The 22,223-nt window shown below is 39.8% G+C and overlaps 2 protein-coding genes and 2 long non-coding RNA genes across 4 annotated transcripts; 2 read left to right on the top strand and 2 right to left on the bottom strand.

Annotated features, from left to right (window-relative positions):
* Positions 1–379: 379 nt before the first annotated feature.
* Positions 380–1,660, top strand: LOC125573280. Its single transcript, XR_007314043.1, has 2 exons — positions 380–472; positions 1,549–1,660. It is a non-coding gene; the product is annotated as an uncharacterized LOC125573280 (long non-coding RNA).
* A 202-nt stretch (positions 1,661–1,862) lies between these two features.
* Positions 1,863–2,693, top strand: LOC125573292. The gene is made up of 2 exons (XR_007314055.1): positions 1,863–2,396; positions 2,560–2,693. It is a non-coding gene; the product is annotated as an uncharacterized LOC125573292 (long non-coding RNA).
* A 2,852-nt stretch (positions 2,694–5,545) lies between these two features.
* Positions 5,546–12,640, bottom strand: LOC5513599 (mitochondrial carnitine/acylcarnitine carrier protein). The gene is made up of 11 exons (XM_001633801.3): positions 12,459–12,640; positions 12,026–12,118; positions 11,263–11,390; positions 9,678–9,768; positions 9,213–9,333; positions 8,716–8,788; positions 8,465–8,505; positions 8,166–8,234; positions 7,654–7,703; positions 7,498–7,572; positions 5,546–6,102 (listed from the first exon to the last, which is right to left on the bottom strand). The coding sequence occupies exons 1-11, from the start codon at positions 12,609–12,611 to the stop codon at positions 6,040–6,042; spliced, it is 957 nt and encodes a 318-aa protein (XP_001633851.1). The 5' UTR covers positions 12,612–12,640; the 3' UTR covers positions 5,546–6,039.
* A 6,608-nt stretch (positions 12,641–19,248) lies between these two features.
* Positions 19,249–21,503, bottom strand: LOC5513601. Its single transcript, XM_001633803.3, has one exon. It carries the CDS (start codon positions 20,844–20,846, stop codon positions 19,908–19,910), a length of 939 nt encoding a protein of 312 aa, XP_001633853.2. The 5' UTR covers positions 20,847–21,503; the 3' UTR covers positions 19,249–19,907.
* Between the last annotated feature and the right edge of the window lie 720 nt (positions 21,504–22,223).

Here is a 22,223-nt window from a genome sequence, read left to right on the forward strand (position 1 = left end):
GTTCAACTAGTCGGCTTGCAGTTTTTATTCTAGATTATTTCTTATTTTATGTTCTTCATTCTATAAAAAAACATATTAATGATGCCAAAATTATTTTAAAAAGATACCGTAGGAAACACCAATCGAAGAATAAAACACAAATACCACAAGCAAACATGCTTCGTTGACATAAGGGCATAAGCTAAAAGAATTGTCACACTCCCTCAAAGCGGCATCCTGTTACAGTAACACCTCCGTTAGCCACAAAAGGCTTTAGGGCAACACAAAGAGATCACATGAGGCTGCTTGTTATAAAATCAGGCAAGCATAAAATTGTAATTCAGATGATGCTTGATATTTTTCTTGATCATGACTACCTGTTATTACGCTGTTTGCGTGGGTGGTCCTTGTGGCCCTAGTGTCGATTGCTCGAGCAATTCAAAGTGCGTTCTTAAACTTTAAACTGAGTTTGAACTTCTTCTTGCTAGAGCTGGTAAGTGAATCATGATTTAACGACCGGAGTATTTGTTAAGCGCGCGCGTAGGTGACTCTTGAAACGCAAATGTAATCACAGGTGGCCCAGGCAATGGTTGCTTGTCCGTAGCTCGGAATTCGGCTGTTCTGAGAGGGGACGAGTAAGGCGACGACGAGTCAAATGAGTTCTCTAATAGAAATCTGACTACCCCCGAAAGAACATACACAAAGAGGGATTTTTTTATGCCTTTGCAGTATCTTCAGGGACTTTTATTGTCGGATTAGGCTACGTACCAGGGTTATCTAGCTTATGCTTTATAGTTTTGTCTACAAATAGCACGTCAATTGGGAACCGAAAGTGGACCCTCGGCCGCTGTGGGCGCACACCCTGCATCCCCCTCCCCCCCCCCCCCCCCCCCCCCCCCCCCCTGGGCATATTTTGGGGAGTCCCTATTTCAACTCAACTTCCCGTTTCGTAGACTCGACTTATTTATCGCGCACCTCTGCTTTCCTTATATTAGTTTATGTGTGTTCCGATGTTTGTGTGTGTGTGTGTGTGTGTGTATGTGGGAGGGGGGGGGGGGGGGATATGCGACGGAGATTGATTTTTCATTACGGACTTTGCGCAAAAGTACAGACTAGCTCACAGGCTAAACATCCCTCGCATTAAAACAATGTCAATCAGCATTATATCTTTCGTTTAGCGAAAGTATTATTTTACCCCTCAAACACGGGGAGTAGATCGTCGTCTGTATCGGAATCATAGACATGTTCATTCAATCTGTCGCAAGCTCCAACTGATTTTGTAACCCTTTTCCAGGCAGTCTTGTTGGCATTGCACAGTTGTTGTTCTTGTTATATCAAGCAAAGTAGCCAATAACGAGATAATGTTCTCACGGCAATCTACGATTGTGCTTGTGCAGAAGGGAAGTAGCCCATAGAGGGTTACTGTTCTAACGGCAATCAACAGTTTACATTGAGTTAACTGACAGCTCATCAGTGGTTGGACAGAGTGATATTTGTTTTCTCTTGCTACAAAGTAGCGAAGCAGCCCATTTAAAGTCACTATTCTCACGGTAGTCGCCGATTTTCCAGCTACCGATTTTTCAAACTACTTCAGTCACCTGGAGCAAGTCCGTAATGAAAAAGAAACTCCGTCCCACCGGCGACCAGCAACAACGGCACATTTACCCTAGGGACTCCCACGCAAAAGGTAAAACCTTTAAAAGAAAAAGTCGACAACAACGCAGATTTATGTTTTTTAGAACGATATTTCGGCTGGCCAATACCTGCCTTCTTCAGCTTCAGGTTATAAATGAGTTACAATGGCATGTTACAGCTAGTATATGTACAAAGTTCATTGATGATTAACTAACAAAAGGTAAAAATAGTAATTGAGTAAGGGGTGACTTATGGAAGATGGTAAATAGGGTGGTGTGGATTACAAAGTAGCTAAACGGTTTCTTCACATATGTTTGTGTATTAAAAAAAAATAAAATAAAAATAACCCGGCCCGCCGAGGTCTGGTCCGCGTAGGTCCTGTCTTCATTTTACAAAGACCCGCTCCCATTATTGATAAAAATTTCTGCAGTAATCAAGCAGTGCTCATGCGCACACAACTAATATGCAGATAAACGTAACGTATACAATTTTTACTCTTACGCCTAAGTTCTTTACCAAATCATCAGATGTTTTTGAAAATAGACAAACAAGACATGATATCGCCTTTTTTAAAATATGATTTTCTAATAAAGAAAGACTAGGACTCAAAACGGTATGTTCTTATCGGGATTAGGATACCTGTGGAAAGTCACGCATTTTCATCTGGCAGACCGCTGATCAGTTGTTGTCATCTGAAACCAGACTCGTGTTGTAGTACTTGACCTTTGCATTGAAATTAATCTTACAAATCGGCTTTTTCCCTGAAAACCTCTTGGCAGAAGGTAAGAACTGACGTGCTTGAATACCTTTTACTTCAATTGAGCGTAAAGAAACTTTAAAACCCAAACAAATCCTTCAAAGTTTGCCATTCCGGCAGGAGTTCTGAACTGAAGTCTGTACAAAATAGCAAATATTTTTTATTGTAATGTCTTTATTGACTTCCAGTAACTTCCAAGGATGAACCAAGACAATTATACAGCATCTGAGATTAGTATACAGCAAGGGTAGAGTTTATTTTCTGTGATTTTTCTCCTGTACAAACAGGTATGTGTATCTAATAAAGACGGCTGTCAAGAAAATCGCGTGTTATTTGAGCTCGACATGGGGTTGCGTTCGGCTTCATTATAATTCGGGAATTTGATTCCCCCAATTTTTTATTTGCTGAATCGAAAGAAATAACACCAATGTTTGCTCAAAGTGCAAAATTTCTGCGAAAATCCATGTACCATCGGTTTTATAAGCCCCTAATTTAAGCTATTATTCAAGTCGATATTTTTTATGGACATGTTTCGACAGCAATAAAATATACTTTTTTTGCCGGAAAAAGTAAAGAAACCACTCGATTTATACCTTAGCAACTCCTTTCTAAGGATCTGTATCGCTATTTTTAATTCCGCGTATATTTAAAGAATATTTTGCGATTTTTTACGAAAGGTGAAAAATGCCCCCAAATCGGCGATTTTATAGGCAAAATCGTAAATTCGGAATTTCTCGAAAAATATTTATTGTATGTAACTCAAACTTTTTAACCATGATAAGAGAACCAGGGGCTAACTTTAAACCAATTTTGAGCGATTTCGAAATTTCTTATTTGGAACTCCTCAGTTGAATCTAAGGGACTGGTGCACTTAAGTGCACGCCAAAATTATAAGCAAATCGGAATCCAAGTAGATGGTATTAGCCAATCAAAACAAGGGTAGATGACTTTGATATGACATCTTGACGTCGAACTGGTACGGTGTTTTAGCATGAGCGATTGGTTTTGGAAAAAAAACACAGGAAGAAACGAGCATTATAAAAGCACAATAAAAGAAAAATAACTGTGATATTCTCAATACAAACCGTCGTTCAAAACTCACCTTGGCAGTGTTTTTTGTCGCTTTCTGTTTGTCGCTTGTGTGGTGGTGTTCGCTTTTTGTTGTAAACTGTGAACTGCTAGCAAGCGTCGACACAAGTGAATTATTTTTATAGCTGAAAACATACATCAATCCAAGGCCCTTTCTTCTCAGGATCTCCTTATAGATCTCCATAGTTATATAGACGTAAAGGAATATTATTAAAATGGTAGTGTAGAGCCTCTAAGTAGTCCTCTTTTCGCTGCTGCAACGGACGGGATTCGCGAACACTCGGGTAGATTTTACTATCGGCTCGTACTTCAGAAAAAACGGTCCCTCAGATTTCAGCCCATTTGAATCCGCATATTTTCTCATTAAATACTATTTTTAATCTGCCTTTTTTGCTGTGAACATACGAACTTTGAATGCGGTAAAAAAATAAAAATACGTAAAAACGTAAGACCGAGTGGGGCCTGGGAGTTGCACGATTGACTGGGTGGATTGTGACACCACAGGATACCCGCGCGATGACCACAAAACCAAGTCGCATAGCTATACCATATTTCTATAATTTCTATACCAATAGAATCAAAAAGCCCAAACTGTCGCGATCTTGTACCAGAACAATGAATACAATACACCAAAAACTGGAAATCGACTCTGCCAAATTTTCGTCTTTAATAAGACTTCTTCAGGGCAGACTGAAGAAGTCTTATTAAAGACGAAAATTTGGCGGAGTCGATTTCGAGTTTTTGGTGTATTGTTTCCCTATTTCTATACCTATAGAGCTCCGCGCGCGGCTTGCGGCCGCGCTGGCTCCGCTAAAATTTGGGACAAAAACATAACATAGACAGGAAAAGAAAAGAGAAAGACTTTGCAAGGATGATTGCGAAATGCTTTTTGTTTTTCCTCACACATTTGCCAATAAATAACAAATGAATTGTCAATTAAATAAGCTTAATGATACATAGTTTTACTAACACAACTGTGTATACAGGAGTCGTAAAGGTCGTTCTTACCGGAGCTAGATAGATAAGTCTTGATTTGTAGATGTATTTTACTTATTTGACGAAAAGTTTCTTTTACGATTATAACTAACAGAACTGGGAAGCCATTTTAGTGCGCGCCAAAATAGCATCCAATCAGCGTTCAAGAATATTGACCTCTCAGCCAATTAAAAACACAGTGGAAGCAAGATGATTGAATAGTGACACCGGGAAAATCAGAGAAGTTGTAAAACGACAAAAATCGTTTTGTTTGAGAATTATTATCAGAAATATTTGCAAACAAAAAGCATCACACTTAAAAGAAATATGACAGGAATTACGTTTTGATTCATATATTCTATTTCCCACTATTTTGAATTGAAATTTTCGTCCGGAACTCACCTTGACTGTCCATGTTGTTTGCCTTGTTGTGTTCGCTTGTTTAGGAGAACAATTCCGTATTTTAGCTATCATAAAAAAAGCTTTTCTTTTTTGATTTTTGCTCTGTAACATCATGAGAATAGTAGTGCAGAGCCACGACAATTTCCTGATAAATGCTGCTGGTTTTGTAGCCTTTTTCTTCAACTATAAAGTTATCAACCACCGCACCAGGTGAAGAAGTCGAGCCGATATTCCGAGCTTGTAAGAACAATTAGCAGTTCCTACAAAGCAGTAGACAGATGTATTCTTTAAATTCTTATTTTCATGCGGCCATTTGACTGGATTGTTAGTTGCATTTTCTCTATTAAACACATTTTTCGCCAATTCTTCCCTGCCAGCTTTTGTTCCGTTGATCGTTTGATGTCGAAAGTCAAAATAGGCTTAGTCCCCCCCCCCGGCTTTTCCAAGCCCCCTCCCCAGTTCCTGTCGGAGCCAGTCTGTCATTGGTTTAGAGTGATCAATCAATTAGCTGGCCTGGTCGCATGAGCTGGTCACGTGAGTGGTACAGCCAGCTGACAGCGTGTGACATGACGTCATTGACCACAAATTTTGAGTCGCCTAGTTTATGACCAATTTATATACCTATGGAGCTCCGCGCGCGGCCTGCGGCCGCGCTGGCTCCGCTATAAAAACAAACAAACATACAAACACAAATACAGTCAACGCATATTCATGCAAAGCCCCTGACAAAGGGGGAAGTGCTTTTAATGCTGAATGGGATTTTTACAGAAGTTTCATTAAAACAGGTGAAAGTTTTAGGCGTTATGTCAAGTGACAAGCCTAAGGCAGAGCCAGCCGCCTTTTATAGTTACAGTTTATCAGGGGTTTGGAAAATATATGTATATAAACGCAGCACAACCAAAAATCCAGCAGAAAAAAATGAGCTTCCGTGATATTCTAAAGGCCACTTGTAGAAAAATAACAGCACCGCAAACATGGACAATAATTCCCAATATGACATTTACAAATATATTCATATTTATTATACTGCCATCATTAATTATCTGTTGAGTCTTAAATTGAGGCAGCCGAACAGAGGCTTAGAACAGAGGCTGAAGAACAGAGGGTGTAGAACGGAGGCAGTCGAACAGAGGCAGTAGAACAGAGGTAGTTTGCTATTGCAATACAGATACAACTGCGCTACTCTTGTTGGTCTGATCTTGTTACCAGTTTGGCGCAATGTAATCAAAGAAGCGCATGGCCAGTTCGTAACCAAGGAAACAGGCCTATAAAAAAAAAGAAGAATTCAATCAAATATTTATGATAAAGTATTGGACATACTTTGTATGGCCCCTTCACAAGTGTATAGTATCTATTTTCAAAGGGTGGCTCAATCTATGAAAAATACTCCAAAGTTCTCTAAGCCCGCAATAGTCAGCTTCTAAGTATCATTTGATTGCAGCCGCCATGCAAACTTTTCAACGAAACTGTCGCGTTTCCAGCGGTTTAAAATAAGATGTTTAGCTTCAAGCCCTACACCAAAACAAAAAAAGGTTCAAATGTTGCAAAAGGCAGCTGGAAACAAAAACTTCGCTTTCGTGCTCGAATCACACATCCAAAAAACGGCCCACTGAACCCAAGGAACCACCCACTGGTACCGACAAACAAATCACTACCAGACTGAGTTCAAATAGCTACTGTTTAAAAGAGAAGAAAAGGTTGTAATCATGTTAAGGAGGCGACAGAAAGAAGTGCTTTTTCATCATTAAAGAAAAGCCATGCTCGAGGATCCAGCGTACTTTGCGGGCGCTCCCAAAGGTCACTACCGCAGAAGAGCCGCTAGAAAAGTTTATAACAATTTTGAGTTCCAAAACGCTCGGAGCTGCTGTACTGTGATTGGGCCGTTTTTTTAAGGTGTGAAAAAAAGGCCCATCACAAACGCTTGCGTCGCTGACAAATGCTTTGCCTGTTTGATGGTTCAAGTTTGTTTTATTAACGATAAGAGAAACTCTGAGCCAGAACAATTACTTGTGATAAAGTCGTGTTTAGTGGGAAAGAGCGATGTTTTTGCTCAGCTACCGAAAGGCTTTGGCAGAAGCCTGGTATTCCAAATCTTGACACTCCTTTTCAAAGAAGCCCGCAAAATTGGCGACTCGAACGTTCCTGTGGGAACCAGTCGTTGTGGTCGTTTGCCCGCTGAAGTCGATCGTCCAATTGCAAGCGGTAGTGACCTTTGGGAGCGCCCGCAAAGTACGCTGGATCCTCGAGCATGAAGAATAGCATGTTGTTATAGAAGTCTGGCTATTGTCCCTGGGAGACCTCAATATGTAATCGGGGACAGTGCTCAATAACGTAAGCGCATGCGCGTGCTCTGGTGAAAACAAAGACAATCGCAGTGTTGAATCGTTCGAGTAAAGGTACGAAAGGCTAACTTCAGTCGCTGTTTTGACAAACAGTACAGCATTAAAACCATACTGTACAAAAGATGACAGATTTGTTTGATGATGAGGGAGTCATAAAGAAAATAATAGCCTTAGCTTTGCGCTAGTTTTCTTTAGCATTCGCCAAAATGTGACGGTTCGCCGTAAAAAGCCGCCATTTTGAAACAAAAAGGCTGGTTTAACCGCGCGGTACTGGAACTTGTCTTGCGTTTTTAAGCACTGACGTAATGGGGTACATACCGCATTTGCCGGGAAGGCCCTCAACATGACTGGAGTTAGTCCACGGAACAGGGCGGAGGGGCCTTCTTCTCTCATCTACACAAACAAATGATATACCATTATTAAAATAAAATAATCCTTGCTTGTCAATCAATTAAAAAAATGAGGTTCACAAACCATTTGCCTGAAGACATCTCGGACTCCTTTGGGATAGGTACCCTCTGGTGCTGAATTTGAAAGAAAAAAAAACCTTTTAATCCATCGATAAATACATACCAACACGAAGAGAAACGTGAAGCAAACTCAAAGAAAAACGTGAAGATTTGTTGGAGTAAGTGGGATTTGAACCAAAACCTCCTGGTTCAACAGCCAGAAATTAATGACATCACTAACACCCTATCTATGTGCTATAATAAGTGAGTGTGTCTCACACAATCAAGTTTTCACACAGTATCCATTGACACTAATAGGAAAGAACGGACTGTGCTGGAACTTACAAAACAGAGAAACTTGGGGCCCCCTAAGTTCCCTTACAGACCAAGTGCAATCATATATCAATAATACAGTGTTTTGATAAAAATGTTTTTTTTTCTAAGTGAGCCATATGGAAATGGCTACAGTGTTACACACAAAATAGCAAAATTCACAGAAAAAAATACAAAGTCTAATGAGCCCTCATATCCATTTACCAGTTTGTAGTCTAGACTTAAGTACATCTTGAGCAATGGCAGCAGCCCAGTTAAGCATTCCAGCAGTGCCTTTTAAATAAAAATAAAAAATGTCATTATACCTATCAAGGTGATATAACAGCAGTTAAAAGCTGCTTATTAACCAAACATTTAAACTGTATAATTTTTATTGATCCAAATTTATACATTAATAAAAAGAGAAATGTTTATATGATAAAAAAGAATAAATAGGTACTGGGAAATTCTATTTCTATTGTGCCTATTTATGTGCCGTCTATACCATATTCCATGAGACATACCTCCAGCAAAAAGAATTTTATGAGCACCAACATCTTTCCGGCTGAAAAATAAATAATCACCCATTCAATAAATTGTCTACTCTAGTGGAACAAATGGAAATATATCAAATCAAGATAGACTGTCCATTCCACTTTAGGGGTGGATACAAGAAATTAAAGGAGGCGACACCAATATACAAAAAAATAGCTTTTTTATTTAAAAATTTCAACCTAGGGTGAGGTGGGGGTCCTAGATGCATGGCTGCTCTCACCTTCCATCTTCAGGTGTAAAGTGCTTCATGAGATATTCATAGGATAGAAAATACATAGCAGTTCCAGGTACATCTAGACAGAAAAAGAAAACAACAAAAAAAATTAAATGCAAACACATCAAGCATCAAACAGCTACAGATATAAATCCCTTCCAGCCTCTTTCAAGGCTCAGTAATAATTGTTGGTGCCATCTAGCACATAGAAGACATGAAAAAGGTTAAAAGCTATGCCCTAATCTCTCTATGAATCTCATTAGCTCCCCAACAAGTTAAATCTTGATAATCTCATTTGAATAAGGGTTAAAACAATAATACACGCAGGCCACAAAACCCACATTATACAGGACCCTCTACAGACCTCCCACGCCCAATTGTCAACTGTGATGGGCAGATTACTGCAAAGTGGCAGCTTGGAAGAGACTGCAGGATGACGATGATTCACAATTACCAGGGGAAGTTTCCTCTTTTACATATTTTACTTATTCTAAGACACAAACCTCTGAGTAGGGTAGCACAAACACCCTTGTACACCCCTCTGATTCCGTTCTGTGCATAGATCTGTCTTGCACAGTCAATTGGCCCTTTGTACTTCTTCTCAGCACCAGATGCTTGCTGGATCTGGAGAAAATACAAGACTGCTGGATCAACATCACAATCGCAGAACATTGCATAATTCAAGTGACTCAAAATATAACGTGTTGCAAAAGGTAACATCACACTAAAGTCTGATATTTTTGAAAGGTCTACATCAACATAGACAATGGAAAGGACGATATTAGGGAACTCAGTTTTAGCTTTTTGAAGTGCTAATATCTTATAGATGATATTGCAAAACCACCAAATTAGCACTTAAAATTTGAAGCAGCACTAGAAAAACAAATCTGTTTACCACTATTTGTCAGTACAGACCACTAGAAATGAGACTGTACCCTTGTGCACCTCAGGTTCTATGTGTGTAGTACCTGCAGTAAGCATTTGATCCGTTCCCCTGGTGCCATGATGGCAGTTGTACAAACGCCAGCAAATGCGCCAGCATTCATGATTTGTAGGTAGCTAGGTAAGGTAAGGTAAGATTAACATAAGTGAGGTCAAAATATTAATGTCCTGAAATATTAAAAACAATGTCCATTTTTCACATAATTGAGGTCCTGTGGAATTCAAGAGCAAAGCTTTGGTAGGTCAAAGTCTGTTACCCGTTTACAGGCATATCTAAACTTTTTTTACCAAAATTACCACATACATAATTATAATTCTTCGTTTGATATCAAGCGTCAACAGCCACTTACTGTAGAACACCTTGTTGCATTTTTTTACTGCATTTAAAGCCCTTATAACACATGTTTAGTTTCAAGCTTGGAAAATAAGATACAAATTGCAAAAGAAAGCAGCAAACAACTTCTTACCTACAAAAGCCTTACTTTTGTGCTCTAAGTACAAATGTAGAAAACGGACCATATTTATAAGTGTGCAATGGAGAAGGAGGAATCAAAGTAAGAGGACCAAATTGTCCCTTTGTCTTCCTCCTTCTCCCTTAAGCTAATTTTCACAAACTCTTGTCTCTCTACTCCTGTCTCTGCTTCCTTGTGTTACTAATAAAAATGCATCTTACAAGTCTTCTTAGCATGGGCAAGGGAGCATGGCAGAATGTGTTCCTAACTAACCCGCAATTGATATTATTACGAAAATAAACCACTTTGTTACGCAACACCTCATGTGCGTTTGTTTTGTAAGGGAAGTCATCAGTAGTGCTTTTGGGGTGTTGGGCTCGCATTACGAAGTGGATTATGTTTGTCAACAGGGTCTTTGTTTGTTTCATTGGTTACAGACCACCCGAAGATATCGGATACGCGTAGTGTCGGCGAGAGTGCTGGCAAAAGATGCACACAGTGCATTGCGAGCCTCGGAGAGGTGAGAAAAATAGAGGGGAGTGAAACTGTGGTGGGCATGGTGGCTCTAAGCCAATCAGAACCACAGTTTTGGAGGTGTGTCTTCTCCCAATGCGAGTAGTAATTTCTTTGGAGATATTTCAACTGAAATTAGAGATCTAAAGTTAACCGTGATGAGAAACGAGAGTATATAAATCCATAAATCCAAATAACCTTAAAGGATTATTAAAGGATAATTTTTCTTGTTTCCCCTCCTACTCTTCATTTCATTGTGTCAGATCATAGAGCGTGCAGATAAGGTTGCAATTTGGCATAGCAACAATATTTGTCATAGCAACACACTACACGCATCACTACATACAAGAGTTACAGTTTCACTCCCTGTAACTTCTACTGTAACTCTCTATCCTCGGAAAGGATTCGGGCATTATAAGAACAAATACCCTGTTGACAAACATAATCCATTTCATTATCCAAGCCCTACACTCCCAACACCTTACCAACATCTCCACTTACAAAACAAACACACATGACGCGTTGATTTATAATGATATCAGATGCGCATTAAATAGGAATACATTCTGCTGAGCTCCCTTGGCTGGGGTTTATAAGAAAATGTGATAACTGTGTATATAACTGACTGTATGATTGTATAACTCACGTAGGATCAGCATTTGGATCTTTCATTTGTAGTTTCTTTCCCATGTTGAAGCCCCAGAAGCAAATTGCAAAGATAGGTGTCACACCGGTGATAGGAGCAGCCATGCCTTTGTACAAACCAAAGAAACCCTAGTAATGGATTTTAAAAGGATCCAGTTAATTTGAGCTTAATTTCATTATATTACCAAGTCTAAGTGTTTCAGCTTCTTCTAGTGGAAAATAATATTGACTATCTTTCAGTATAGGAAACAGACTGCTTAGTGCAGATTGTTACTGTATCATGCATTAGCATCTGATGCCTGGTTGCTCCCCGTACAGCTGCTGCCCAACAGCGGCCCCCTGATACAGGGGTAGTTTAAGCCACAATGCAGTGAGCCAGGTTATTACACCTTCAAAATCTCATCCCTTTAAGCTTGAGCCTGCTAAGCACCAATCCCCCCCTCCCCCTCCCCCTAAGTGGGCATGCAACCCAGTGGCCTAATTATATATATTTTTAAAAAAAGTTGGTAGCATCTCTTCCAGGGTCGTAGCAGGGGGCTGGAAACTGGGTGCAGGCATGTGCCCCTCCCCCTCCCCCCCAATATTTTAAAAACTTATAAGGAAATTACCATTAGGGACATGGCTGTGTACCCCAATATTTTTTATTTTATTTTGAGTGTCTGTATCTGCCTCCCCTCCCCCCAATATTGCGAGGCCTGCTACAGCTCTGTCCTCATAACATTCCACTATAGTCGAGAGCCTTTTTATTATAAACTTAAGCTTACCTCATTCCTAATGGTTTTCATAGCACAGTCAAATGTTCCTGTAAACATCGGTTTTTCGCCAGGTTTCGGTCTTGGCATTGTCTGAAGCCGCACCTGGATAGCAAAAGAATAAGAGAAAAATGTTCAATATCACAATGCATTTTTCTAGTTGAATTTCTTTGATTCATTCAATGAACTTTGGACCCAAAACACATCACCGGCCCATCAAAAATACTGTTAACTAAGCTTATAAATAACATGTTATAGAAGAAACAAATAAAACGTAAATTTAGCAAGTAAGTGACAGGTGAATAAAGAATTCCATGGTAAAAAATAAACCACCAGCTGGAAGATACCACATAAAAATCTAGTGGTAAGTACTTATAAGTTAAATCACGTAAACGTGACGGCGGCCAACGTACCGGTAAATTTTACGATTTTTTTTCTACCGTACCTTTATGGTGTCGAGCGGATGTCCCGTCGCTATACAACATACTCCTCCAAAACCACCAGCAAAGAAGTTCTTAATGCCAGATGAAGAAGCCTTCTTTTCTTTCTTTTCGATCTCAGCTACCTCTACCGTACCTGCGACAGAGTCATCCGCCATCTTGAAAACCTTCGCGAGCCGGCAAGCACACAGGCTACCCAAGTTCTGTAATGAAATCGTATTTTTTTTGTAAAACTATTTTTTGTAGTAACTATATTGTTCTAGTAGTTAATGAATTTTGAAGTCCTTTCCTGAGTTTTCCTGTCGTCCTTACCTCGTTTAGTGCTCTAGAAATGTTTTTTTTCGAAGGTTCTAATAGTGATCAGCGACTAGAATCGCGGTCGCGCTCATTGCCGCGACAACCTCGTTCCCAGGATGAAACGAGGTTGGTATTGCGGCGTTTCTCGCGAGGAGGACGATCAGACAAGATATGCGTATTTTGTTCTTATTTGTGTCGCACCGCAAAAATAAAAAAAAGACAAAGCATTGCCAGCTTTTTTTAAGCTAGAGCAGCGAGCCAATTTACATCCCACAACCACCCTCGATATAACCAGGTCAGGTAGTTGTGCCCGGGAGTTTTGTCTCCATTCTCTTACAACTCCCTGATAACGCTCCTCGATATAACGACCCTCTCGATACAAAAAATTAATCTCTAAGTAACGATATTCAGATATGGCGATGCAATTTTTTGGTTACTCGCCTTTCTGTTTATAAAATCATGGTACACAAAAAATCTCCAGAACTACTAGATAAAAAAAATCCCTTTTTATTAAGCCACTAAAACATTTTGTTTGTGTTTATATTGTTTGAGTTTTTGGAATTTCAGCTTAAGCGATATATATATAAATATAAATTCACATTTTTACTCGTGAATAGTGTGATTTTATTTAACAACTGGGTATGTACAATAGATATTTGCTATGCCATGGCCAGTGGCTCATGAATTTGATTATCTGTATCGTTTATATTATTTTTTTTCAGCGCACACTTTTCAAGAGTATAGACTAATTAAATGCATAACATTATATTTATCAATGATAAAATAATCTCTGTTTTTCGTTTACCGCAACCGATCGTGCTCGAAGAAGGTGGTCAGCGTCGGCCAGTTATCGGTTAGAGGAAAATATATCTCGGGATCATATTGATAATTTATCATCATTCTAATTTAAAAATTTGGGTAAATGTATTTTTTTCTACTTTACGAGACTTTGTCGTTGCTCTCTTGCGCTTTTCCCTTTGCTTAGGTAAAGTTTTCATTTCCGGCAGAAACTGTTACTTGGACGGAGCATGGAAATAGAATTCATGATCCTCCCATCCGTAATTAAATAAGATGAACACAATGAATCTTAGTACACATATTACAGCAATTTAGGAATGTGATGTTTTGCGTGTAATATAAAACACAGGAAGCTTGCTAAAATAGTCAGGAAGAACGGTGATGCTGGTTGATACAGGGTAGAATGCCTAGATCTTCAGCTTTGGTGTAGAAGCTGATCACGTATGTTCTAGACTTGAGATTTATAGATGCCTAGTAAGATCTAGATATGGTATTGATATTTAAAGTTGGCGCCTGCTATGTGCAGAGCTACGCAAACCATCGAAAATTTATTACTATAACCCCCGTCCTCCCGAGCGTGGCGTTTTGACTTCATGTCGCGATTTTGTGACTGCCTGTCCCCGAAGTACGCTTTTTTCTAACTGCCTTGCAGCCTTCATTTGTTCTTTCTTGTCTTGTTCAATAACTTGTGATAATAAAAGGTCAGCTGACGCGGGCGAATTATCCGAGAAAAAATGGCCATGTAATCCGCGGTACTGCCCAGCATCTAAGCCATTTACATCCTGAAACGAACGAAAATACTCCGCAAGTTCCATTATCGTCTTATCAGATTTATCATAGGAGTCCGAATTACCCTTTACGAAGGACTTTGATTCAATCTGTGGCAGAGAAATATCATTCTTTTCACGCGTCCCTTCAAACTCCGCCTTTACTATAGCTCGCTTCCGCACTCTTTTTTGCTTCCTTTTTCGTTGCTTATCCGTACTTTTATGTGCAGGTTCGTTATCATGGTAAAGCTCTTGAGTTATCGAGTCTTTAGACTCTCGTCCCTGAGTTTTTCCAACTCCTTTGATGCCCAGTCTAGGCGAGCTGCCTTTATGGTGTTGTGGTGGTACTAGTTGGGGCAGTCGTGGTATCACATCCCTCTGTTGATGGTAGCTCGCCAATTGTCGTGTCGTCTTCATCGCTCGCTGCTTTCTCGGCGCAGTCTCGTGTTCGATGTCCGAGAACGATAGATTGAGCTCTGTTATAAGCGACATGTTGCCAAACCAGTCAGTCTCGAGGGATTCGAGAAGGACGGCTGGGCCCTACAACACTGATAAAAATATGAAGTCTCTAAAGTTGAACACGTTAGATGGCGTATTTCTTTTTACTCACACATGTGGGCCAGACTGATTGCACTTCCACCAGTTAATATCATGGTATTTGAAGTTAAACGTCCATGTAATCAGCCCTTTAAGTCAATCGCAAAGTGTCTACCATATGCTACACATGGATAGCGCGTGTGGGTACTAAGTCTTCGCGCTTTTACAGCCACTCTTTCTTTAGTTTTAATCCTGAGGCACAAGCGATGGGTATCACACTCTTCAAATCCACGACTTGCGCGAGTCTAACAACTCACCGGGAGTTCTTTCGACGAATATTTGTTTGTTTTCAACCCTTTAAAATGTGTTTAGAGACAACTAAGAATTAGCACTGTTTGCTCACGTTTAGCCGTTGAGACCGAGAAGAAACTCACTTTTATCGAATTATTCTCCCGCGAATGTTTTGTTGTGGAGTACGACCTTTCCGCCAGACGCGCGTATCCCAGACGATTCTGAGTTTTGTTATTTTGGCGTAGCTACTCAACCACAAGGAAACTCGAAACGACCTTGCAAATTTTTTCCAGCACAGGTCAAGCCAAATATGCCGAGAGGGTAATAGAAAACGTCTTCTATGCCATAACACGAAGTTCCTGAAGTGCCGTTAAAGCAGTCATATCCGTTTAGCACAGAAACTCTGTGGAATTGAGTGTCCTGATCGAGAAATACCGATGTTTATGGTTATTCCCTTTGTATCTCGAGGTGTGCAGAGATCCTGAGTAGCGGTCTATCGGCATCACGCGTATATTAATTGATGCCTTTGTTTGTCTCAGGTTGAACTCTCTTGGGACTTACGCGTATTGAGCTTGCTCAGGGGCAATAATTAGAATCTTGACGTTTATTCGTGTTGATGAGCAGTCAACTTCTTGGTGACAGCTACTTTAGGGTTGTTAAGTTCATTTTGCTCACATTTTGTGCTAATAATGTTTACAGTAACAATAAGTATAAATTGTTGTACTACTCCCTTCATCTGTCGCCTTGCAGATAGCTGTGAAAGTTTTAGTGCCGATTTTTACATAATTGAATCTATAGCCCAAAAAGCTACGGGAAGAGAGAAATTTTGTTGTATGGCAGGTTCTACGCGTGCGAGCCGGTGGTGGTGGGGAAATATGTTACATTATCTCAGTGGATTACACAAGGAAATAAACTCGCTCTAGAATGCCAACAGCTTTGTGTTGCAAATGACCTTAAAAGTTTTACTATTCGATCATGATAATTCTTTATAGAGAATTAAACATGGGCAAAGTCTGCGTACAAGATGTGGACATCGCCACCCCCCCCCCCCTCCAGCCTCCCCAAAACGCACACACACATACACCCTAGCCACGGCCCTGTTTATATAGGCGGGCTGTGGCGAAGAAAAAAATCAAATTGGTGCCTACACCACATTCCACTACACTCCCAAGCTGATGATTAGAAAAAAAATACTTACACATCAAAAGTCCTCCTATAAACGTTTAGAGAAGACTTGAAAAATAACAATCACTTTGTCATAGGAACACACATTTGATGTCATAATAACGCACATTTGTTGTCATAGGAACACACATTTGTTGTCATAGGAACACACATTTGTTGTCATAGGAACACACATTTGTTGTCATAGGAGAGTGCTCCGCCCTCTTTAAATATTTGTATAATGGTTGTTTTTGTATCATTAAATAACATACTTTAATTTTTTCTTTATTTAAATTCTAGCTAATTGACTACAGTTGGAAGAGAGACGTCACTTTTAGAGTTGTCAGGTTCGGGTTCCTTCGCCCGCTTGCTCCCTTTGTGATTCCATCTGGAATTTGGGCTCGCGCCCTGACGGGAAGAAGGATTCGAAACAACAGGAAGTCTTTCCACATCACTATATAAGTAACTAGTTCTCGGAGCCTTAGAAACGTTACTTTGTTGGCTTGCCTTCAGGCGTTCGAGTCGCTTCATTTCTATAAACTCACGAAACGTCATTTCAAATCCATCGTGAATCAAACTCTCATCGTCTTCATCAGAAGAAGAAGAAGACCGATCCTTTTGAAAAGTTATGTTCTTCACGCGAGTTTTATACGTTTGCCGCTCGTTCTCAAAATTTGTCCCCTCTGCAAAGCGCACCCTCTTTCGCTTAGATTCATCCTCAGTGTCGTTACCGGAGGTTTCGTCGTTTCTTGAGTGTTTACAGCCCTGAACCTCTCGACACTTTCCACGCGCGTTACCGCGCTTCAAGATTCCGACAAGTTGGCGTTTCTCCTTTCGTGGCGGTCGCATATCATGCAGGTCGTATACACTAGCTATGGACAACCCATGACTAGACGTGTTTTTGTCACAAAGACATGAAGTTTTTTTGTTTATTTTTCCACTCGTAGACACAGTGTCTGGTTTTTTTACAGTTAAACTCGAGTTACTGAAGTTTGAGGTCACGGGTGCAACTTCAAGAGGAGGTAGACTCGGAAGGGTCGAATTTCGTTTCTCGTCCCCATCGATACGAGACAGCTTAGGTTTTTTATCCAATGTTAAATCGCCTAAGGAGCTATAAATATCTTTGTCTATTCTTTTATAATCTCTCGAACTTGAATTCTTGTCAGTAAAACTAAATTCCCGTTTAAGAGTGGTAAAGTTGGCAAGTTCTTTTTCGATCCTTAGAGTGGTCTGTGTCTTCCAGTCGTCCTTGTCCTTGTGTTCCTTGCTCTTGACGCGTTTAGTTCTTGGCTTACGCACATTAGTGGGAGCCAAAAAAGCATCCTTTCCTTGAATCAGGTCTCTAATCCGCTTGCGTTCCTGCTCGTATCGTGCTAAAGGACGGCTCGTGGGAGCTGTAAAATGCACGTGAAACCAGGGCGAATGTGTTGGCTCTTCGACGTTAAAACTCATCGCTGAACCTCAGACATTTCATAACACAATTCGTTCGCCTCGTCTGCTGTTTAGCATCATAGAGCAAACAGTGAGATGTTTAATCCTGCTCATTATAAAACGCGCATAGCTACCAACGACTTAGTCTCCTCAAGTACTCTTAACACGTAAAACGCGGTCGTTCAAGCCGCAGCAGGACTAGACCTTCATCCACAACCACACTGTCTCGTTATGGCAACGCAAACATCGACCTTTCAAATGTGTCTAGAGAAAAGCGCTTTAGTATGGCCATGTAATACGGCCCGTGAAGGATTCATGAGTTACGAGCGAAGGCTATTGGAGGGCATACAATGGGGCCTGACACGGGGGTCAAAAGGACAATCAAAACAGAGATAAAACAATCACGTCTGAAGAATAAACCAACGGCACGCTCTATTAGTCTCATAAAGCACAAAAGGCGAGTTAAAAAAAGCTTTTGTAGTGAACGGATTTATAATTGATTCAAAGTGTTGGCCATGATTTTAGTGTTGTTACAGGGGTGCTTATCGGATCACGGGATTAGACCGTTTTGGGGGGAAACGCCTTTAAGTCCATCTATCGCCTAACAAACAGGTTTCTTTAGGTTAAGTCAAATGTTAAATAATACAAGCACTTATCCGGTTTATTAGGTGTAATCCACGGTTAACTGTAAGAGTAGTTGTCAAAAACCCGTGAAATACTATTTAGTTTATTTAGTAATAATACACTGTATGTCTTTGTTCTCTTTACTTCTGGCTTGACTATTTTAAAAGTATTAAGTATTAAAATACTTTAAAAACATGCATTACATTTTGTTGCACGGGATTTTGAAAACCACTCTAACCGGGACCACCGGGGCGAGACAGTTTAGACATTTTAGGGCTCCATTAAAAGTCAAAATATTGCTATAGTCGATAGAGGCCTCGTTTCTACTTAGCCGCCAGGATATTCCAAGATCCACTCGCCTTGGCTTGCGTCGTCGAGAACTATCTTGGAGGTGTTTTTTGTAGGTGGTGTGGAGGGAAGCGTTTTCGGTCATTATGTGACGAAGGCGCTTTTCTTATCCCGTGCGCTATGCGTAATGGGAAGGGATCACGGCCCGGGGAAGGGGTGGGGGGTAGGGGTGCTTCAGGGTAAAAGTAGTGATAGGGATGCTCGCCGAGAAATTCGAAAAATACCCCTAAAAAAAGATAACTTAAAAATACATCAAAAGCCCTACTCATTACCATTTCTAGCCTATTATTTCTAGGGTATCCCCCTAAAAATTACCGAGGCTCGAATTTACTCATAAAAAATACAGACGAGCATCCCAATCAGGTCGACAGAGCCCCCCACGGGATCACGGTGTGTACAAAGGATCATGTATCTCTTCCACATTATTCCTACCCGGTAACTTTTCTTACCATACCGTCACAGTGTACGATGCCACGGTTTTTTGAGTAGAATAATCTACTGTTTGTGTATAATATATTGAGAAATGAATGACGAAGTGTAAAACTTCAGCTTCTTTATTCTCTTATTTTAATAAAAGCTGTACGCTACACTAAGAAGGTTCTTATGGAAGATTAGTAAGTTAGCACTAGATCGAGGGGATTGGCTTATTACTTTTCTATCAATACAAAAGCAGGTATGGATCTTTCCTTTCGGTAATAAACCTCAATATATTTCTCGTATTTTACTGGCCTCCCCCTCATCCTTATATCTATCCAGAACAATCTTCTCATATTTTTTCAGAACAATGTACTTATTTATTTTTTCAGGACAATTTACTTATATCTTTTGTTCAGAGCAATCTAAATAGTTTTTTTTTTAATAATCTACCTGTATCTTTCGTGAGATTCTAGGCAACTCTCAACGATAATTCTTCAAAGATCCCACCATTAAAAGGAGTCCCATGGGCTTTATTTTGTTACAATCAAAGAAACATTTGGATTAGTAACTTTCCATAAAAAGAGGAAAAAATTCGATGGAAAGCCAAGGTTAGTCTAATTGTGCAACATTACAAACTTCATAATTACTTGCAGCCGAATTTTATTCAATTGTAAAAAGGAATAGACAGAATTATCATTTATAATTGCAGATAGTCGATCCTAAACAAAGTGCTAGTAACGAAAACAAAATATTTATATTCTAATCCCAACAAATTTTAAATCATTCAAAGAGTTGGCACATCTGTGGCGTACTTTGTAACGGATTAGTATTTTGTAATGTATTTACTGAAGCCTGTGTCATAAACTTTGATTGAGTTCTTGATGAGCTAATATTCGGTAACTTATGACTCGTTTTCGGGTGAACACTCGGCAACAAACGTTCATCGTAGATCTTCCTTCCGTTACAAGCATCAGGAAGTTTTCCTGCTTTTCTTGGCCTCTTTAAATAGCCAAGAATTTCGCAACAGTGTCCATCGCCGTCATCGCTTAAACTTCTTTTGGTACTTGATGTTTTACGAGCGTCTTTACCGCAAAAGTTACACGTAGCATTCCTATTATCACCACTGCATCTGTCCTCTAACTTTAAATGGTCGTTTTCAATGGAATTATCCTTGTAGCACATTTGCTTTGCGCTCTGGAAATGCTGACTGACTCGAACACTGCACCGTTTGTAATGCGCTATGAATTTTCTAACGCTATTCCTTTCTTCGTCTGATCGGAATGATTGAACAACTTGGGATATCGTCGTTGCCCTGAATCTGGCACGGCGTATTTCTGCATTCCCTCGCTTTACACTCGAATCCTTTAATTTGCACGTTTCGGTTTTACAAGTATCCTCTCTCTTAAAAGAATTTCCCTTTTGCGAGTTGACGCTTTCATCTTTATCTAACAAACATCCAGTTTCAGAGTCAAACTCCTTCCAGTACTCCAAAGGTTGAGAAAAACGTACTTTTTTGCCATTAGACGTTCGAACGGAACTTTCCGATTTTTCATCGACCTTCATAGTGTCTTCATTAACAGAAAACTCATTCTTCTCAATTGTCTTTGTCGTATCTAAAGCTAGCCTTGGCAGGAAGGCATTATTGTTGGTGTCCACTTTGGAACCGAATAATTCACCTTCATTTTCCAAAGCGTAACTTGTCAGGTGCATAGACATCATCTCGCGAAAATTCAACCCAGACTGATTATGTGCCGTTCCTGAACGATGACAAAGAATTATTTCTCGTCCCAAATCAAGACGTTTAGTTGGGTAACCACCACAGCCTGTTATCTTAACAGAGAGACTTGTACTATCAGTGATTTCCCTTAAAATTGCCAGATAGCTATCACCAATATTTGCAGTTTCACTCCGCGTGACATCCAAACTTGCATAACAAGTATTATTTCTCTTGTAACGTGGGCTTTAGGTTTTCTACCATAGACGAGGAGCCCTTATGCTTCTTGAATCCATGACAACATCCCCAAGACATCCTCATGTTTAGACCTCACCGAAAAATAATAATTAATACGAGTTTTGGAACTGCTATGAATGCGCCAGTTTTTCTTTCAACGCTGCATCCATATCGGCTTTCTCATTAAGCCAAAGAAGGAAAACAGTTTCCTCAGCTTTGATAACAAGCCGTTGGTCTTCTTGTAGAATTGGCGGTACGTTGCGAACAGGTCTTTAAACTATAACAAAAATAGCGAGATTAACACCAAGATAACGTATTCAAATCGTATCGTCGAATGGTTTCAGATTTGTGAAAATGCAGTCATTAGTATGGCGAGACACCTTTTAGCTACTCACAAACTTAGCAGGTCCATCTTCCAAAAAAACGTAGAATTAGCATTTGTGTTCTCACTAACAAATTGATTTAGGGCTAGAGAGCTCATGATCAATATTTAAACATGTTGAGACAACAAATAGTGGCACGCCAGTTCCTTAATGAATAACCGTGACGTATACAATACATAAATTGAGAGAATGAAATAAAGAACTATACTTTCCTTTTATCTTATACATTGTATTCACACACTCGCAGAATATAATATGATGATGCTAAAACTGTCCCAAGGAAAAGAATTACTATAATCTAACTAGAACACTGGCCCACTGATATCAATGACGCTCGTCTCCCACTTAGATGGAGCTTACAAGAAATTATTATTGGCTTAATTTTCGTGAATTCTACTCGCGTCATAGTGGGGTTGCTTTGTCAACACCAATACGGAATTCATTAAGGCCGATTTCTATGTTTGCGTTTGAGATTTTGTGAAAACACGTTTTAAATATAAAACTAGTTACAAATGACAAATCGTCGGCAATTATCAAAGGCAAGCCTTACAAAAAGCCTAGAACCCTCAACTCCACAACACCTAATCGCCTTCCTTTTAACGTCATTCCCTTTATGATAAACAATCAGATACAAATTAATTCGTCCAATCAAAAACACTTGACAGGGCCGGATCCAATGAGACATGATCATACGACCGAGGCAATAAGACATAAAAAGAAAAAGTGTGACTCTATTTAATTTTTTTTGAAAAATGGAGCGAA

Source organism: Nematostella vectensis, chromosome 10 (assembly GCF_932526225.1).
Source record: "Nematostella vectensis chromosome 10, jaNemVect1.1, whole genome shotgun sequence".
Classification (NCBI taxonomy): domain Eukaryota; kingdom Metazoa; phylum Cnidaria; class Anthozoa; order Actiniaria; family Edwardsiidae; genus Nematostella; species Nematostella vectensis.

Bases quoted from the DNA above. Each gene is read 5' to 3' on its own strand.
- LOC5513599 (XM_001633801.3), bottom strand. From the start codon at position 12,611: ATGGCGGATGACTCTGTCGCAGGTACGGTAGAGGTAGCTGAGATCGAA. The intron at 12,119-12,458 runs GTACGGTAGAAA...TTTGCTATCCAG, and splicing joins ATCCGCTCGACACCATAAAG to GTGCGGCTTCAGACAATGCC. The intron at 8,506-8,715 runs GTGAGAGCAGCC...TTTATTTTTCAG, and splicing joins TTTACACCTGAAGATGGAAG to CCGGAAAGATGTTGGTGCTC.
- LOC5513601 (XM_001633803.3), bottom strand. From the start codon at position 20,846: ATGATGTCTATGCACCTGACAAGTTACGCTTTGGAAAATGAAGGTGAA.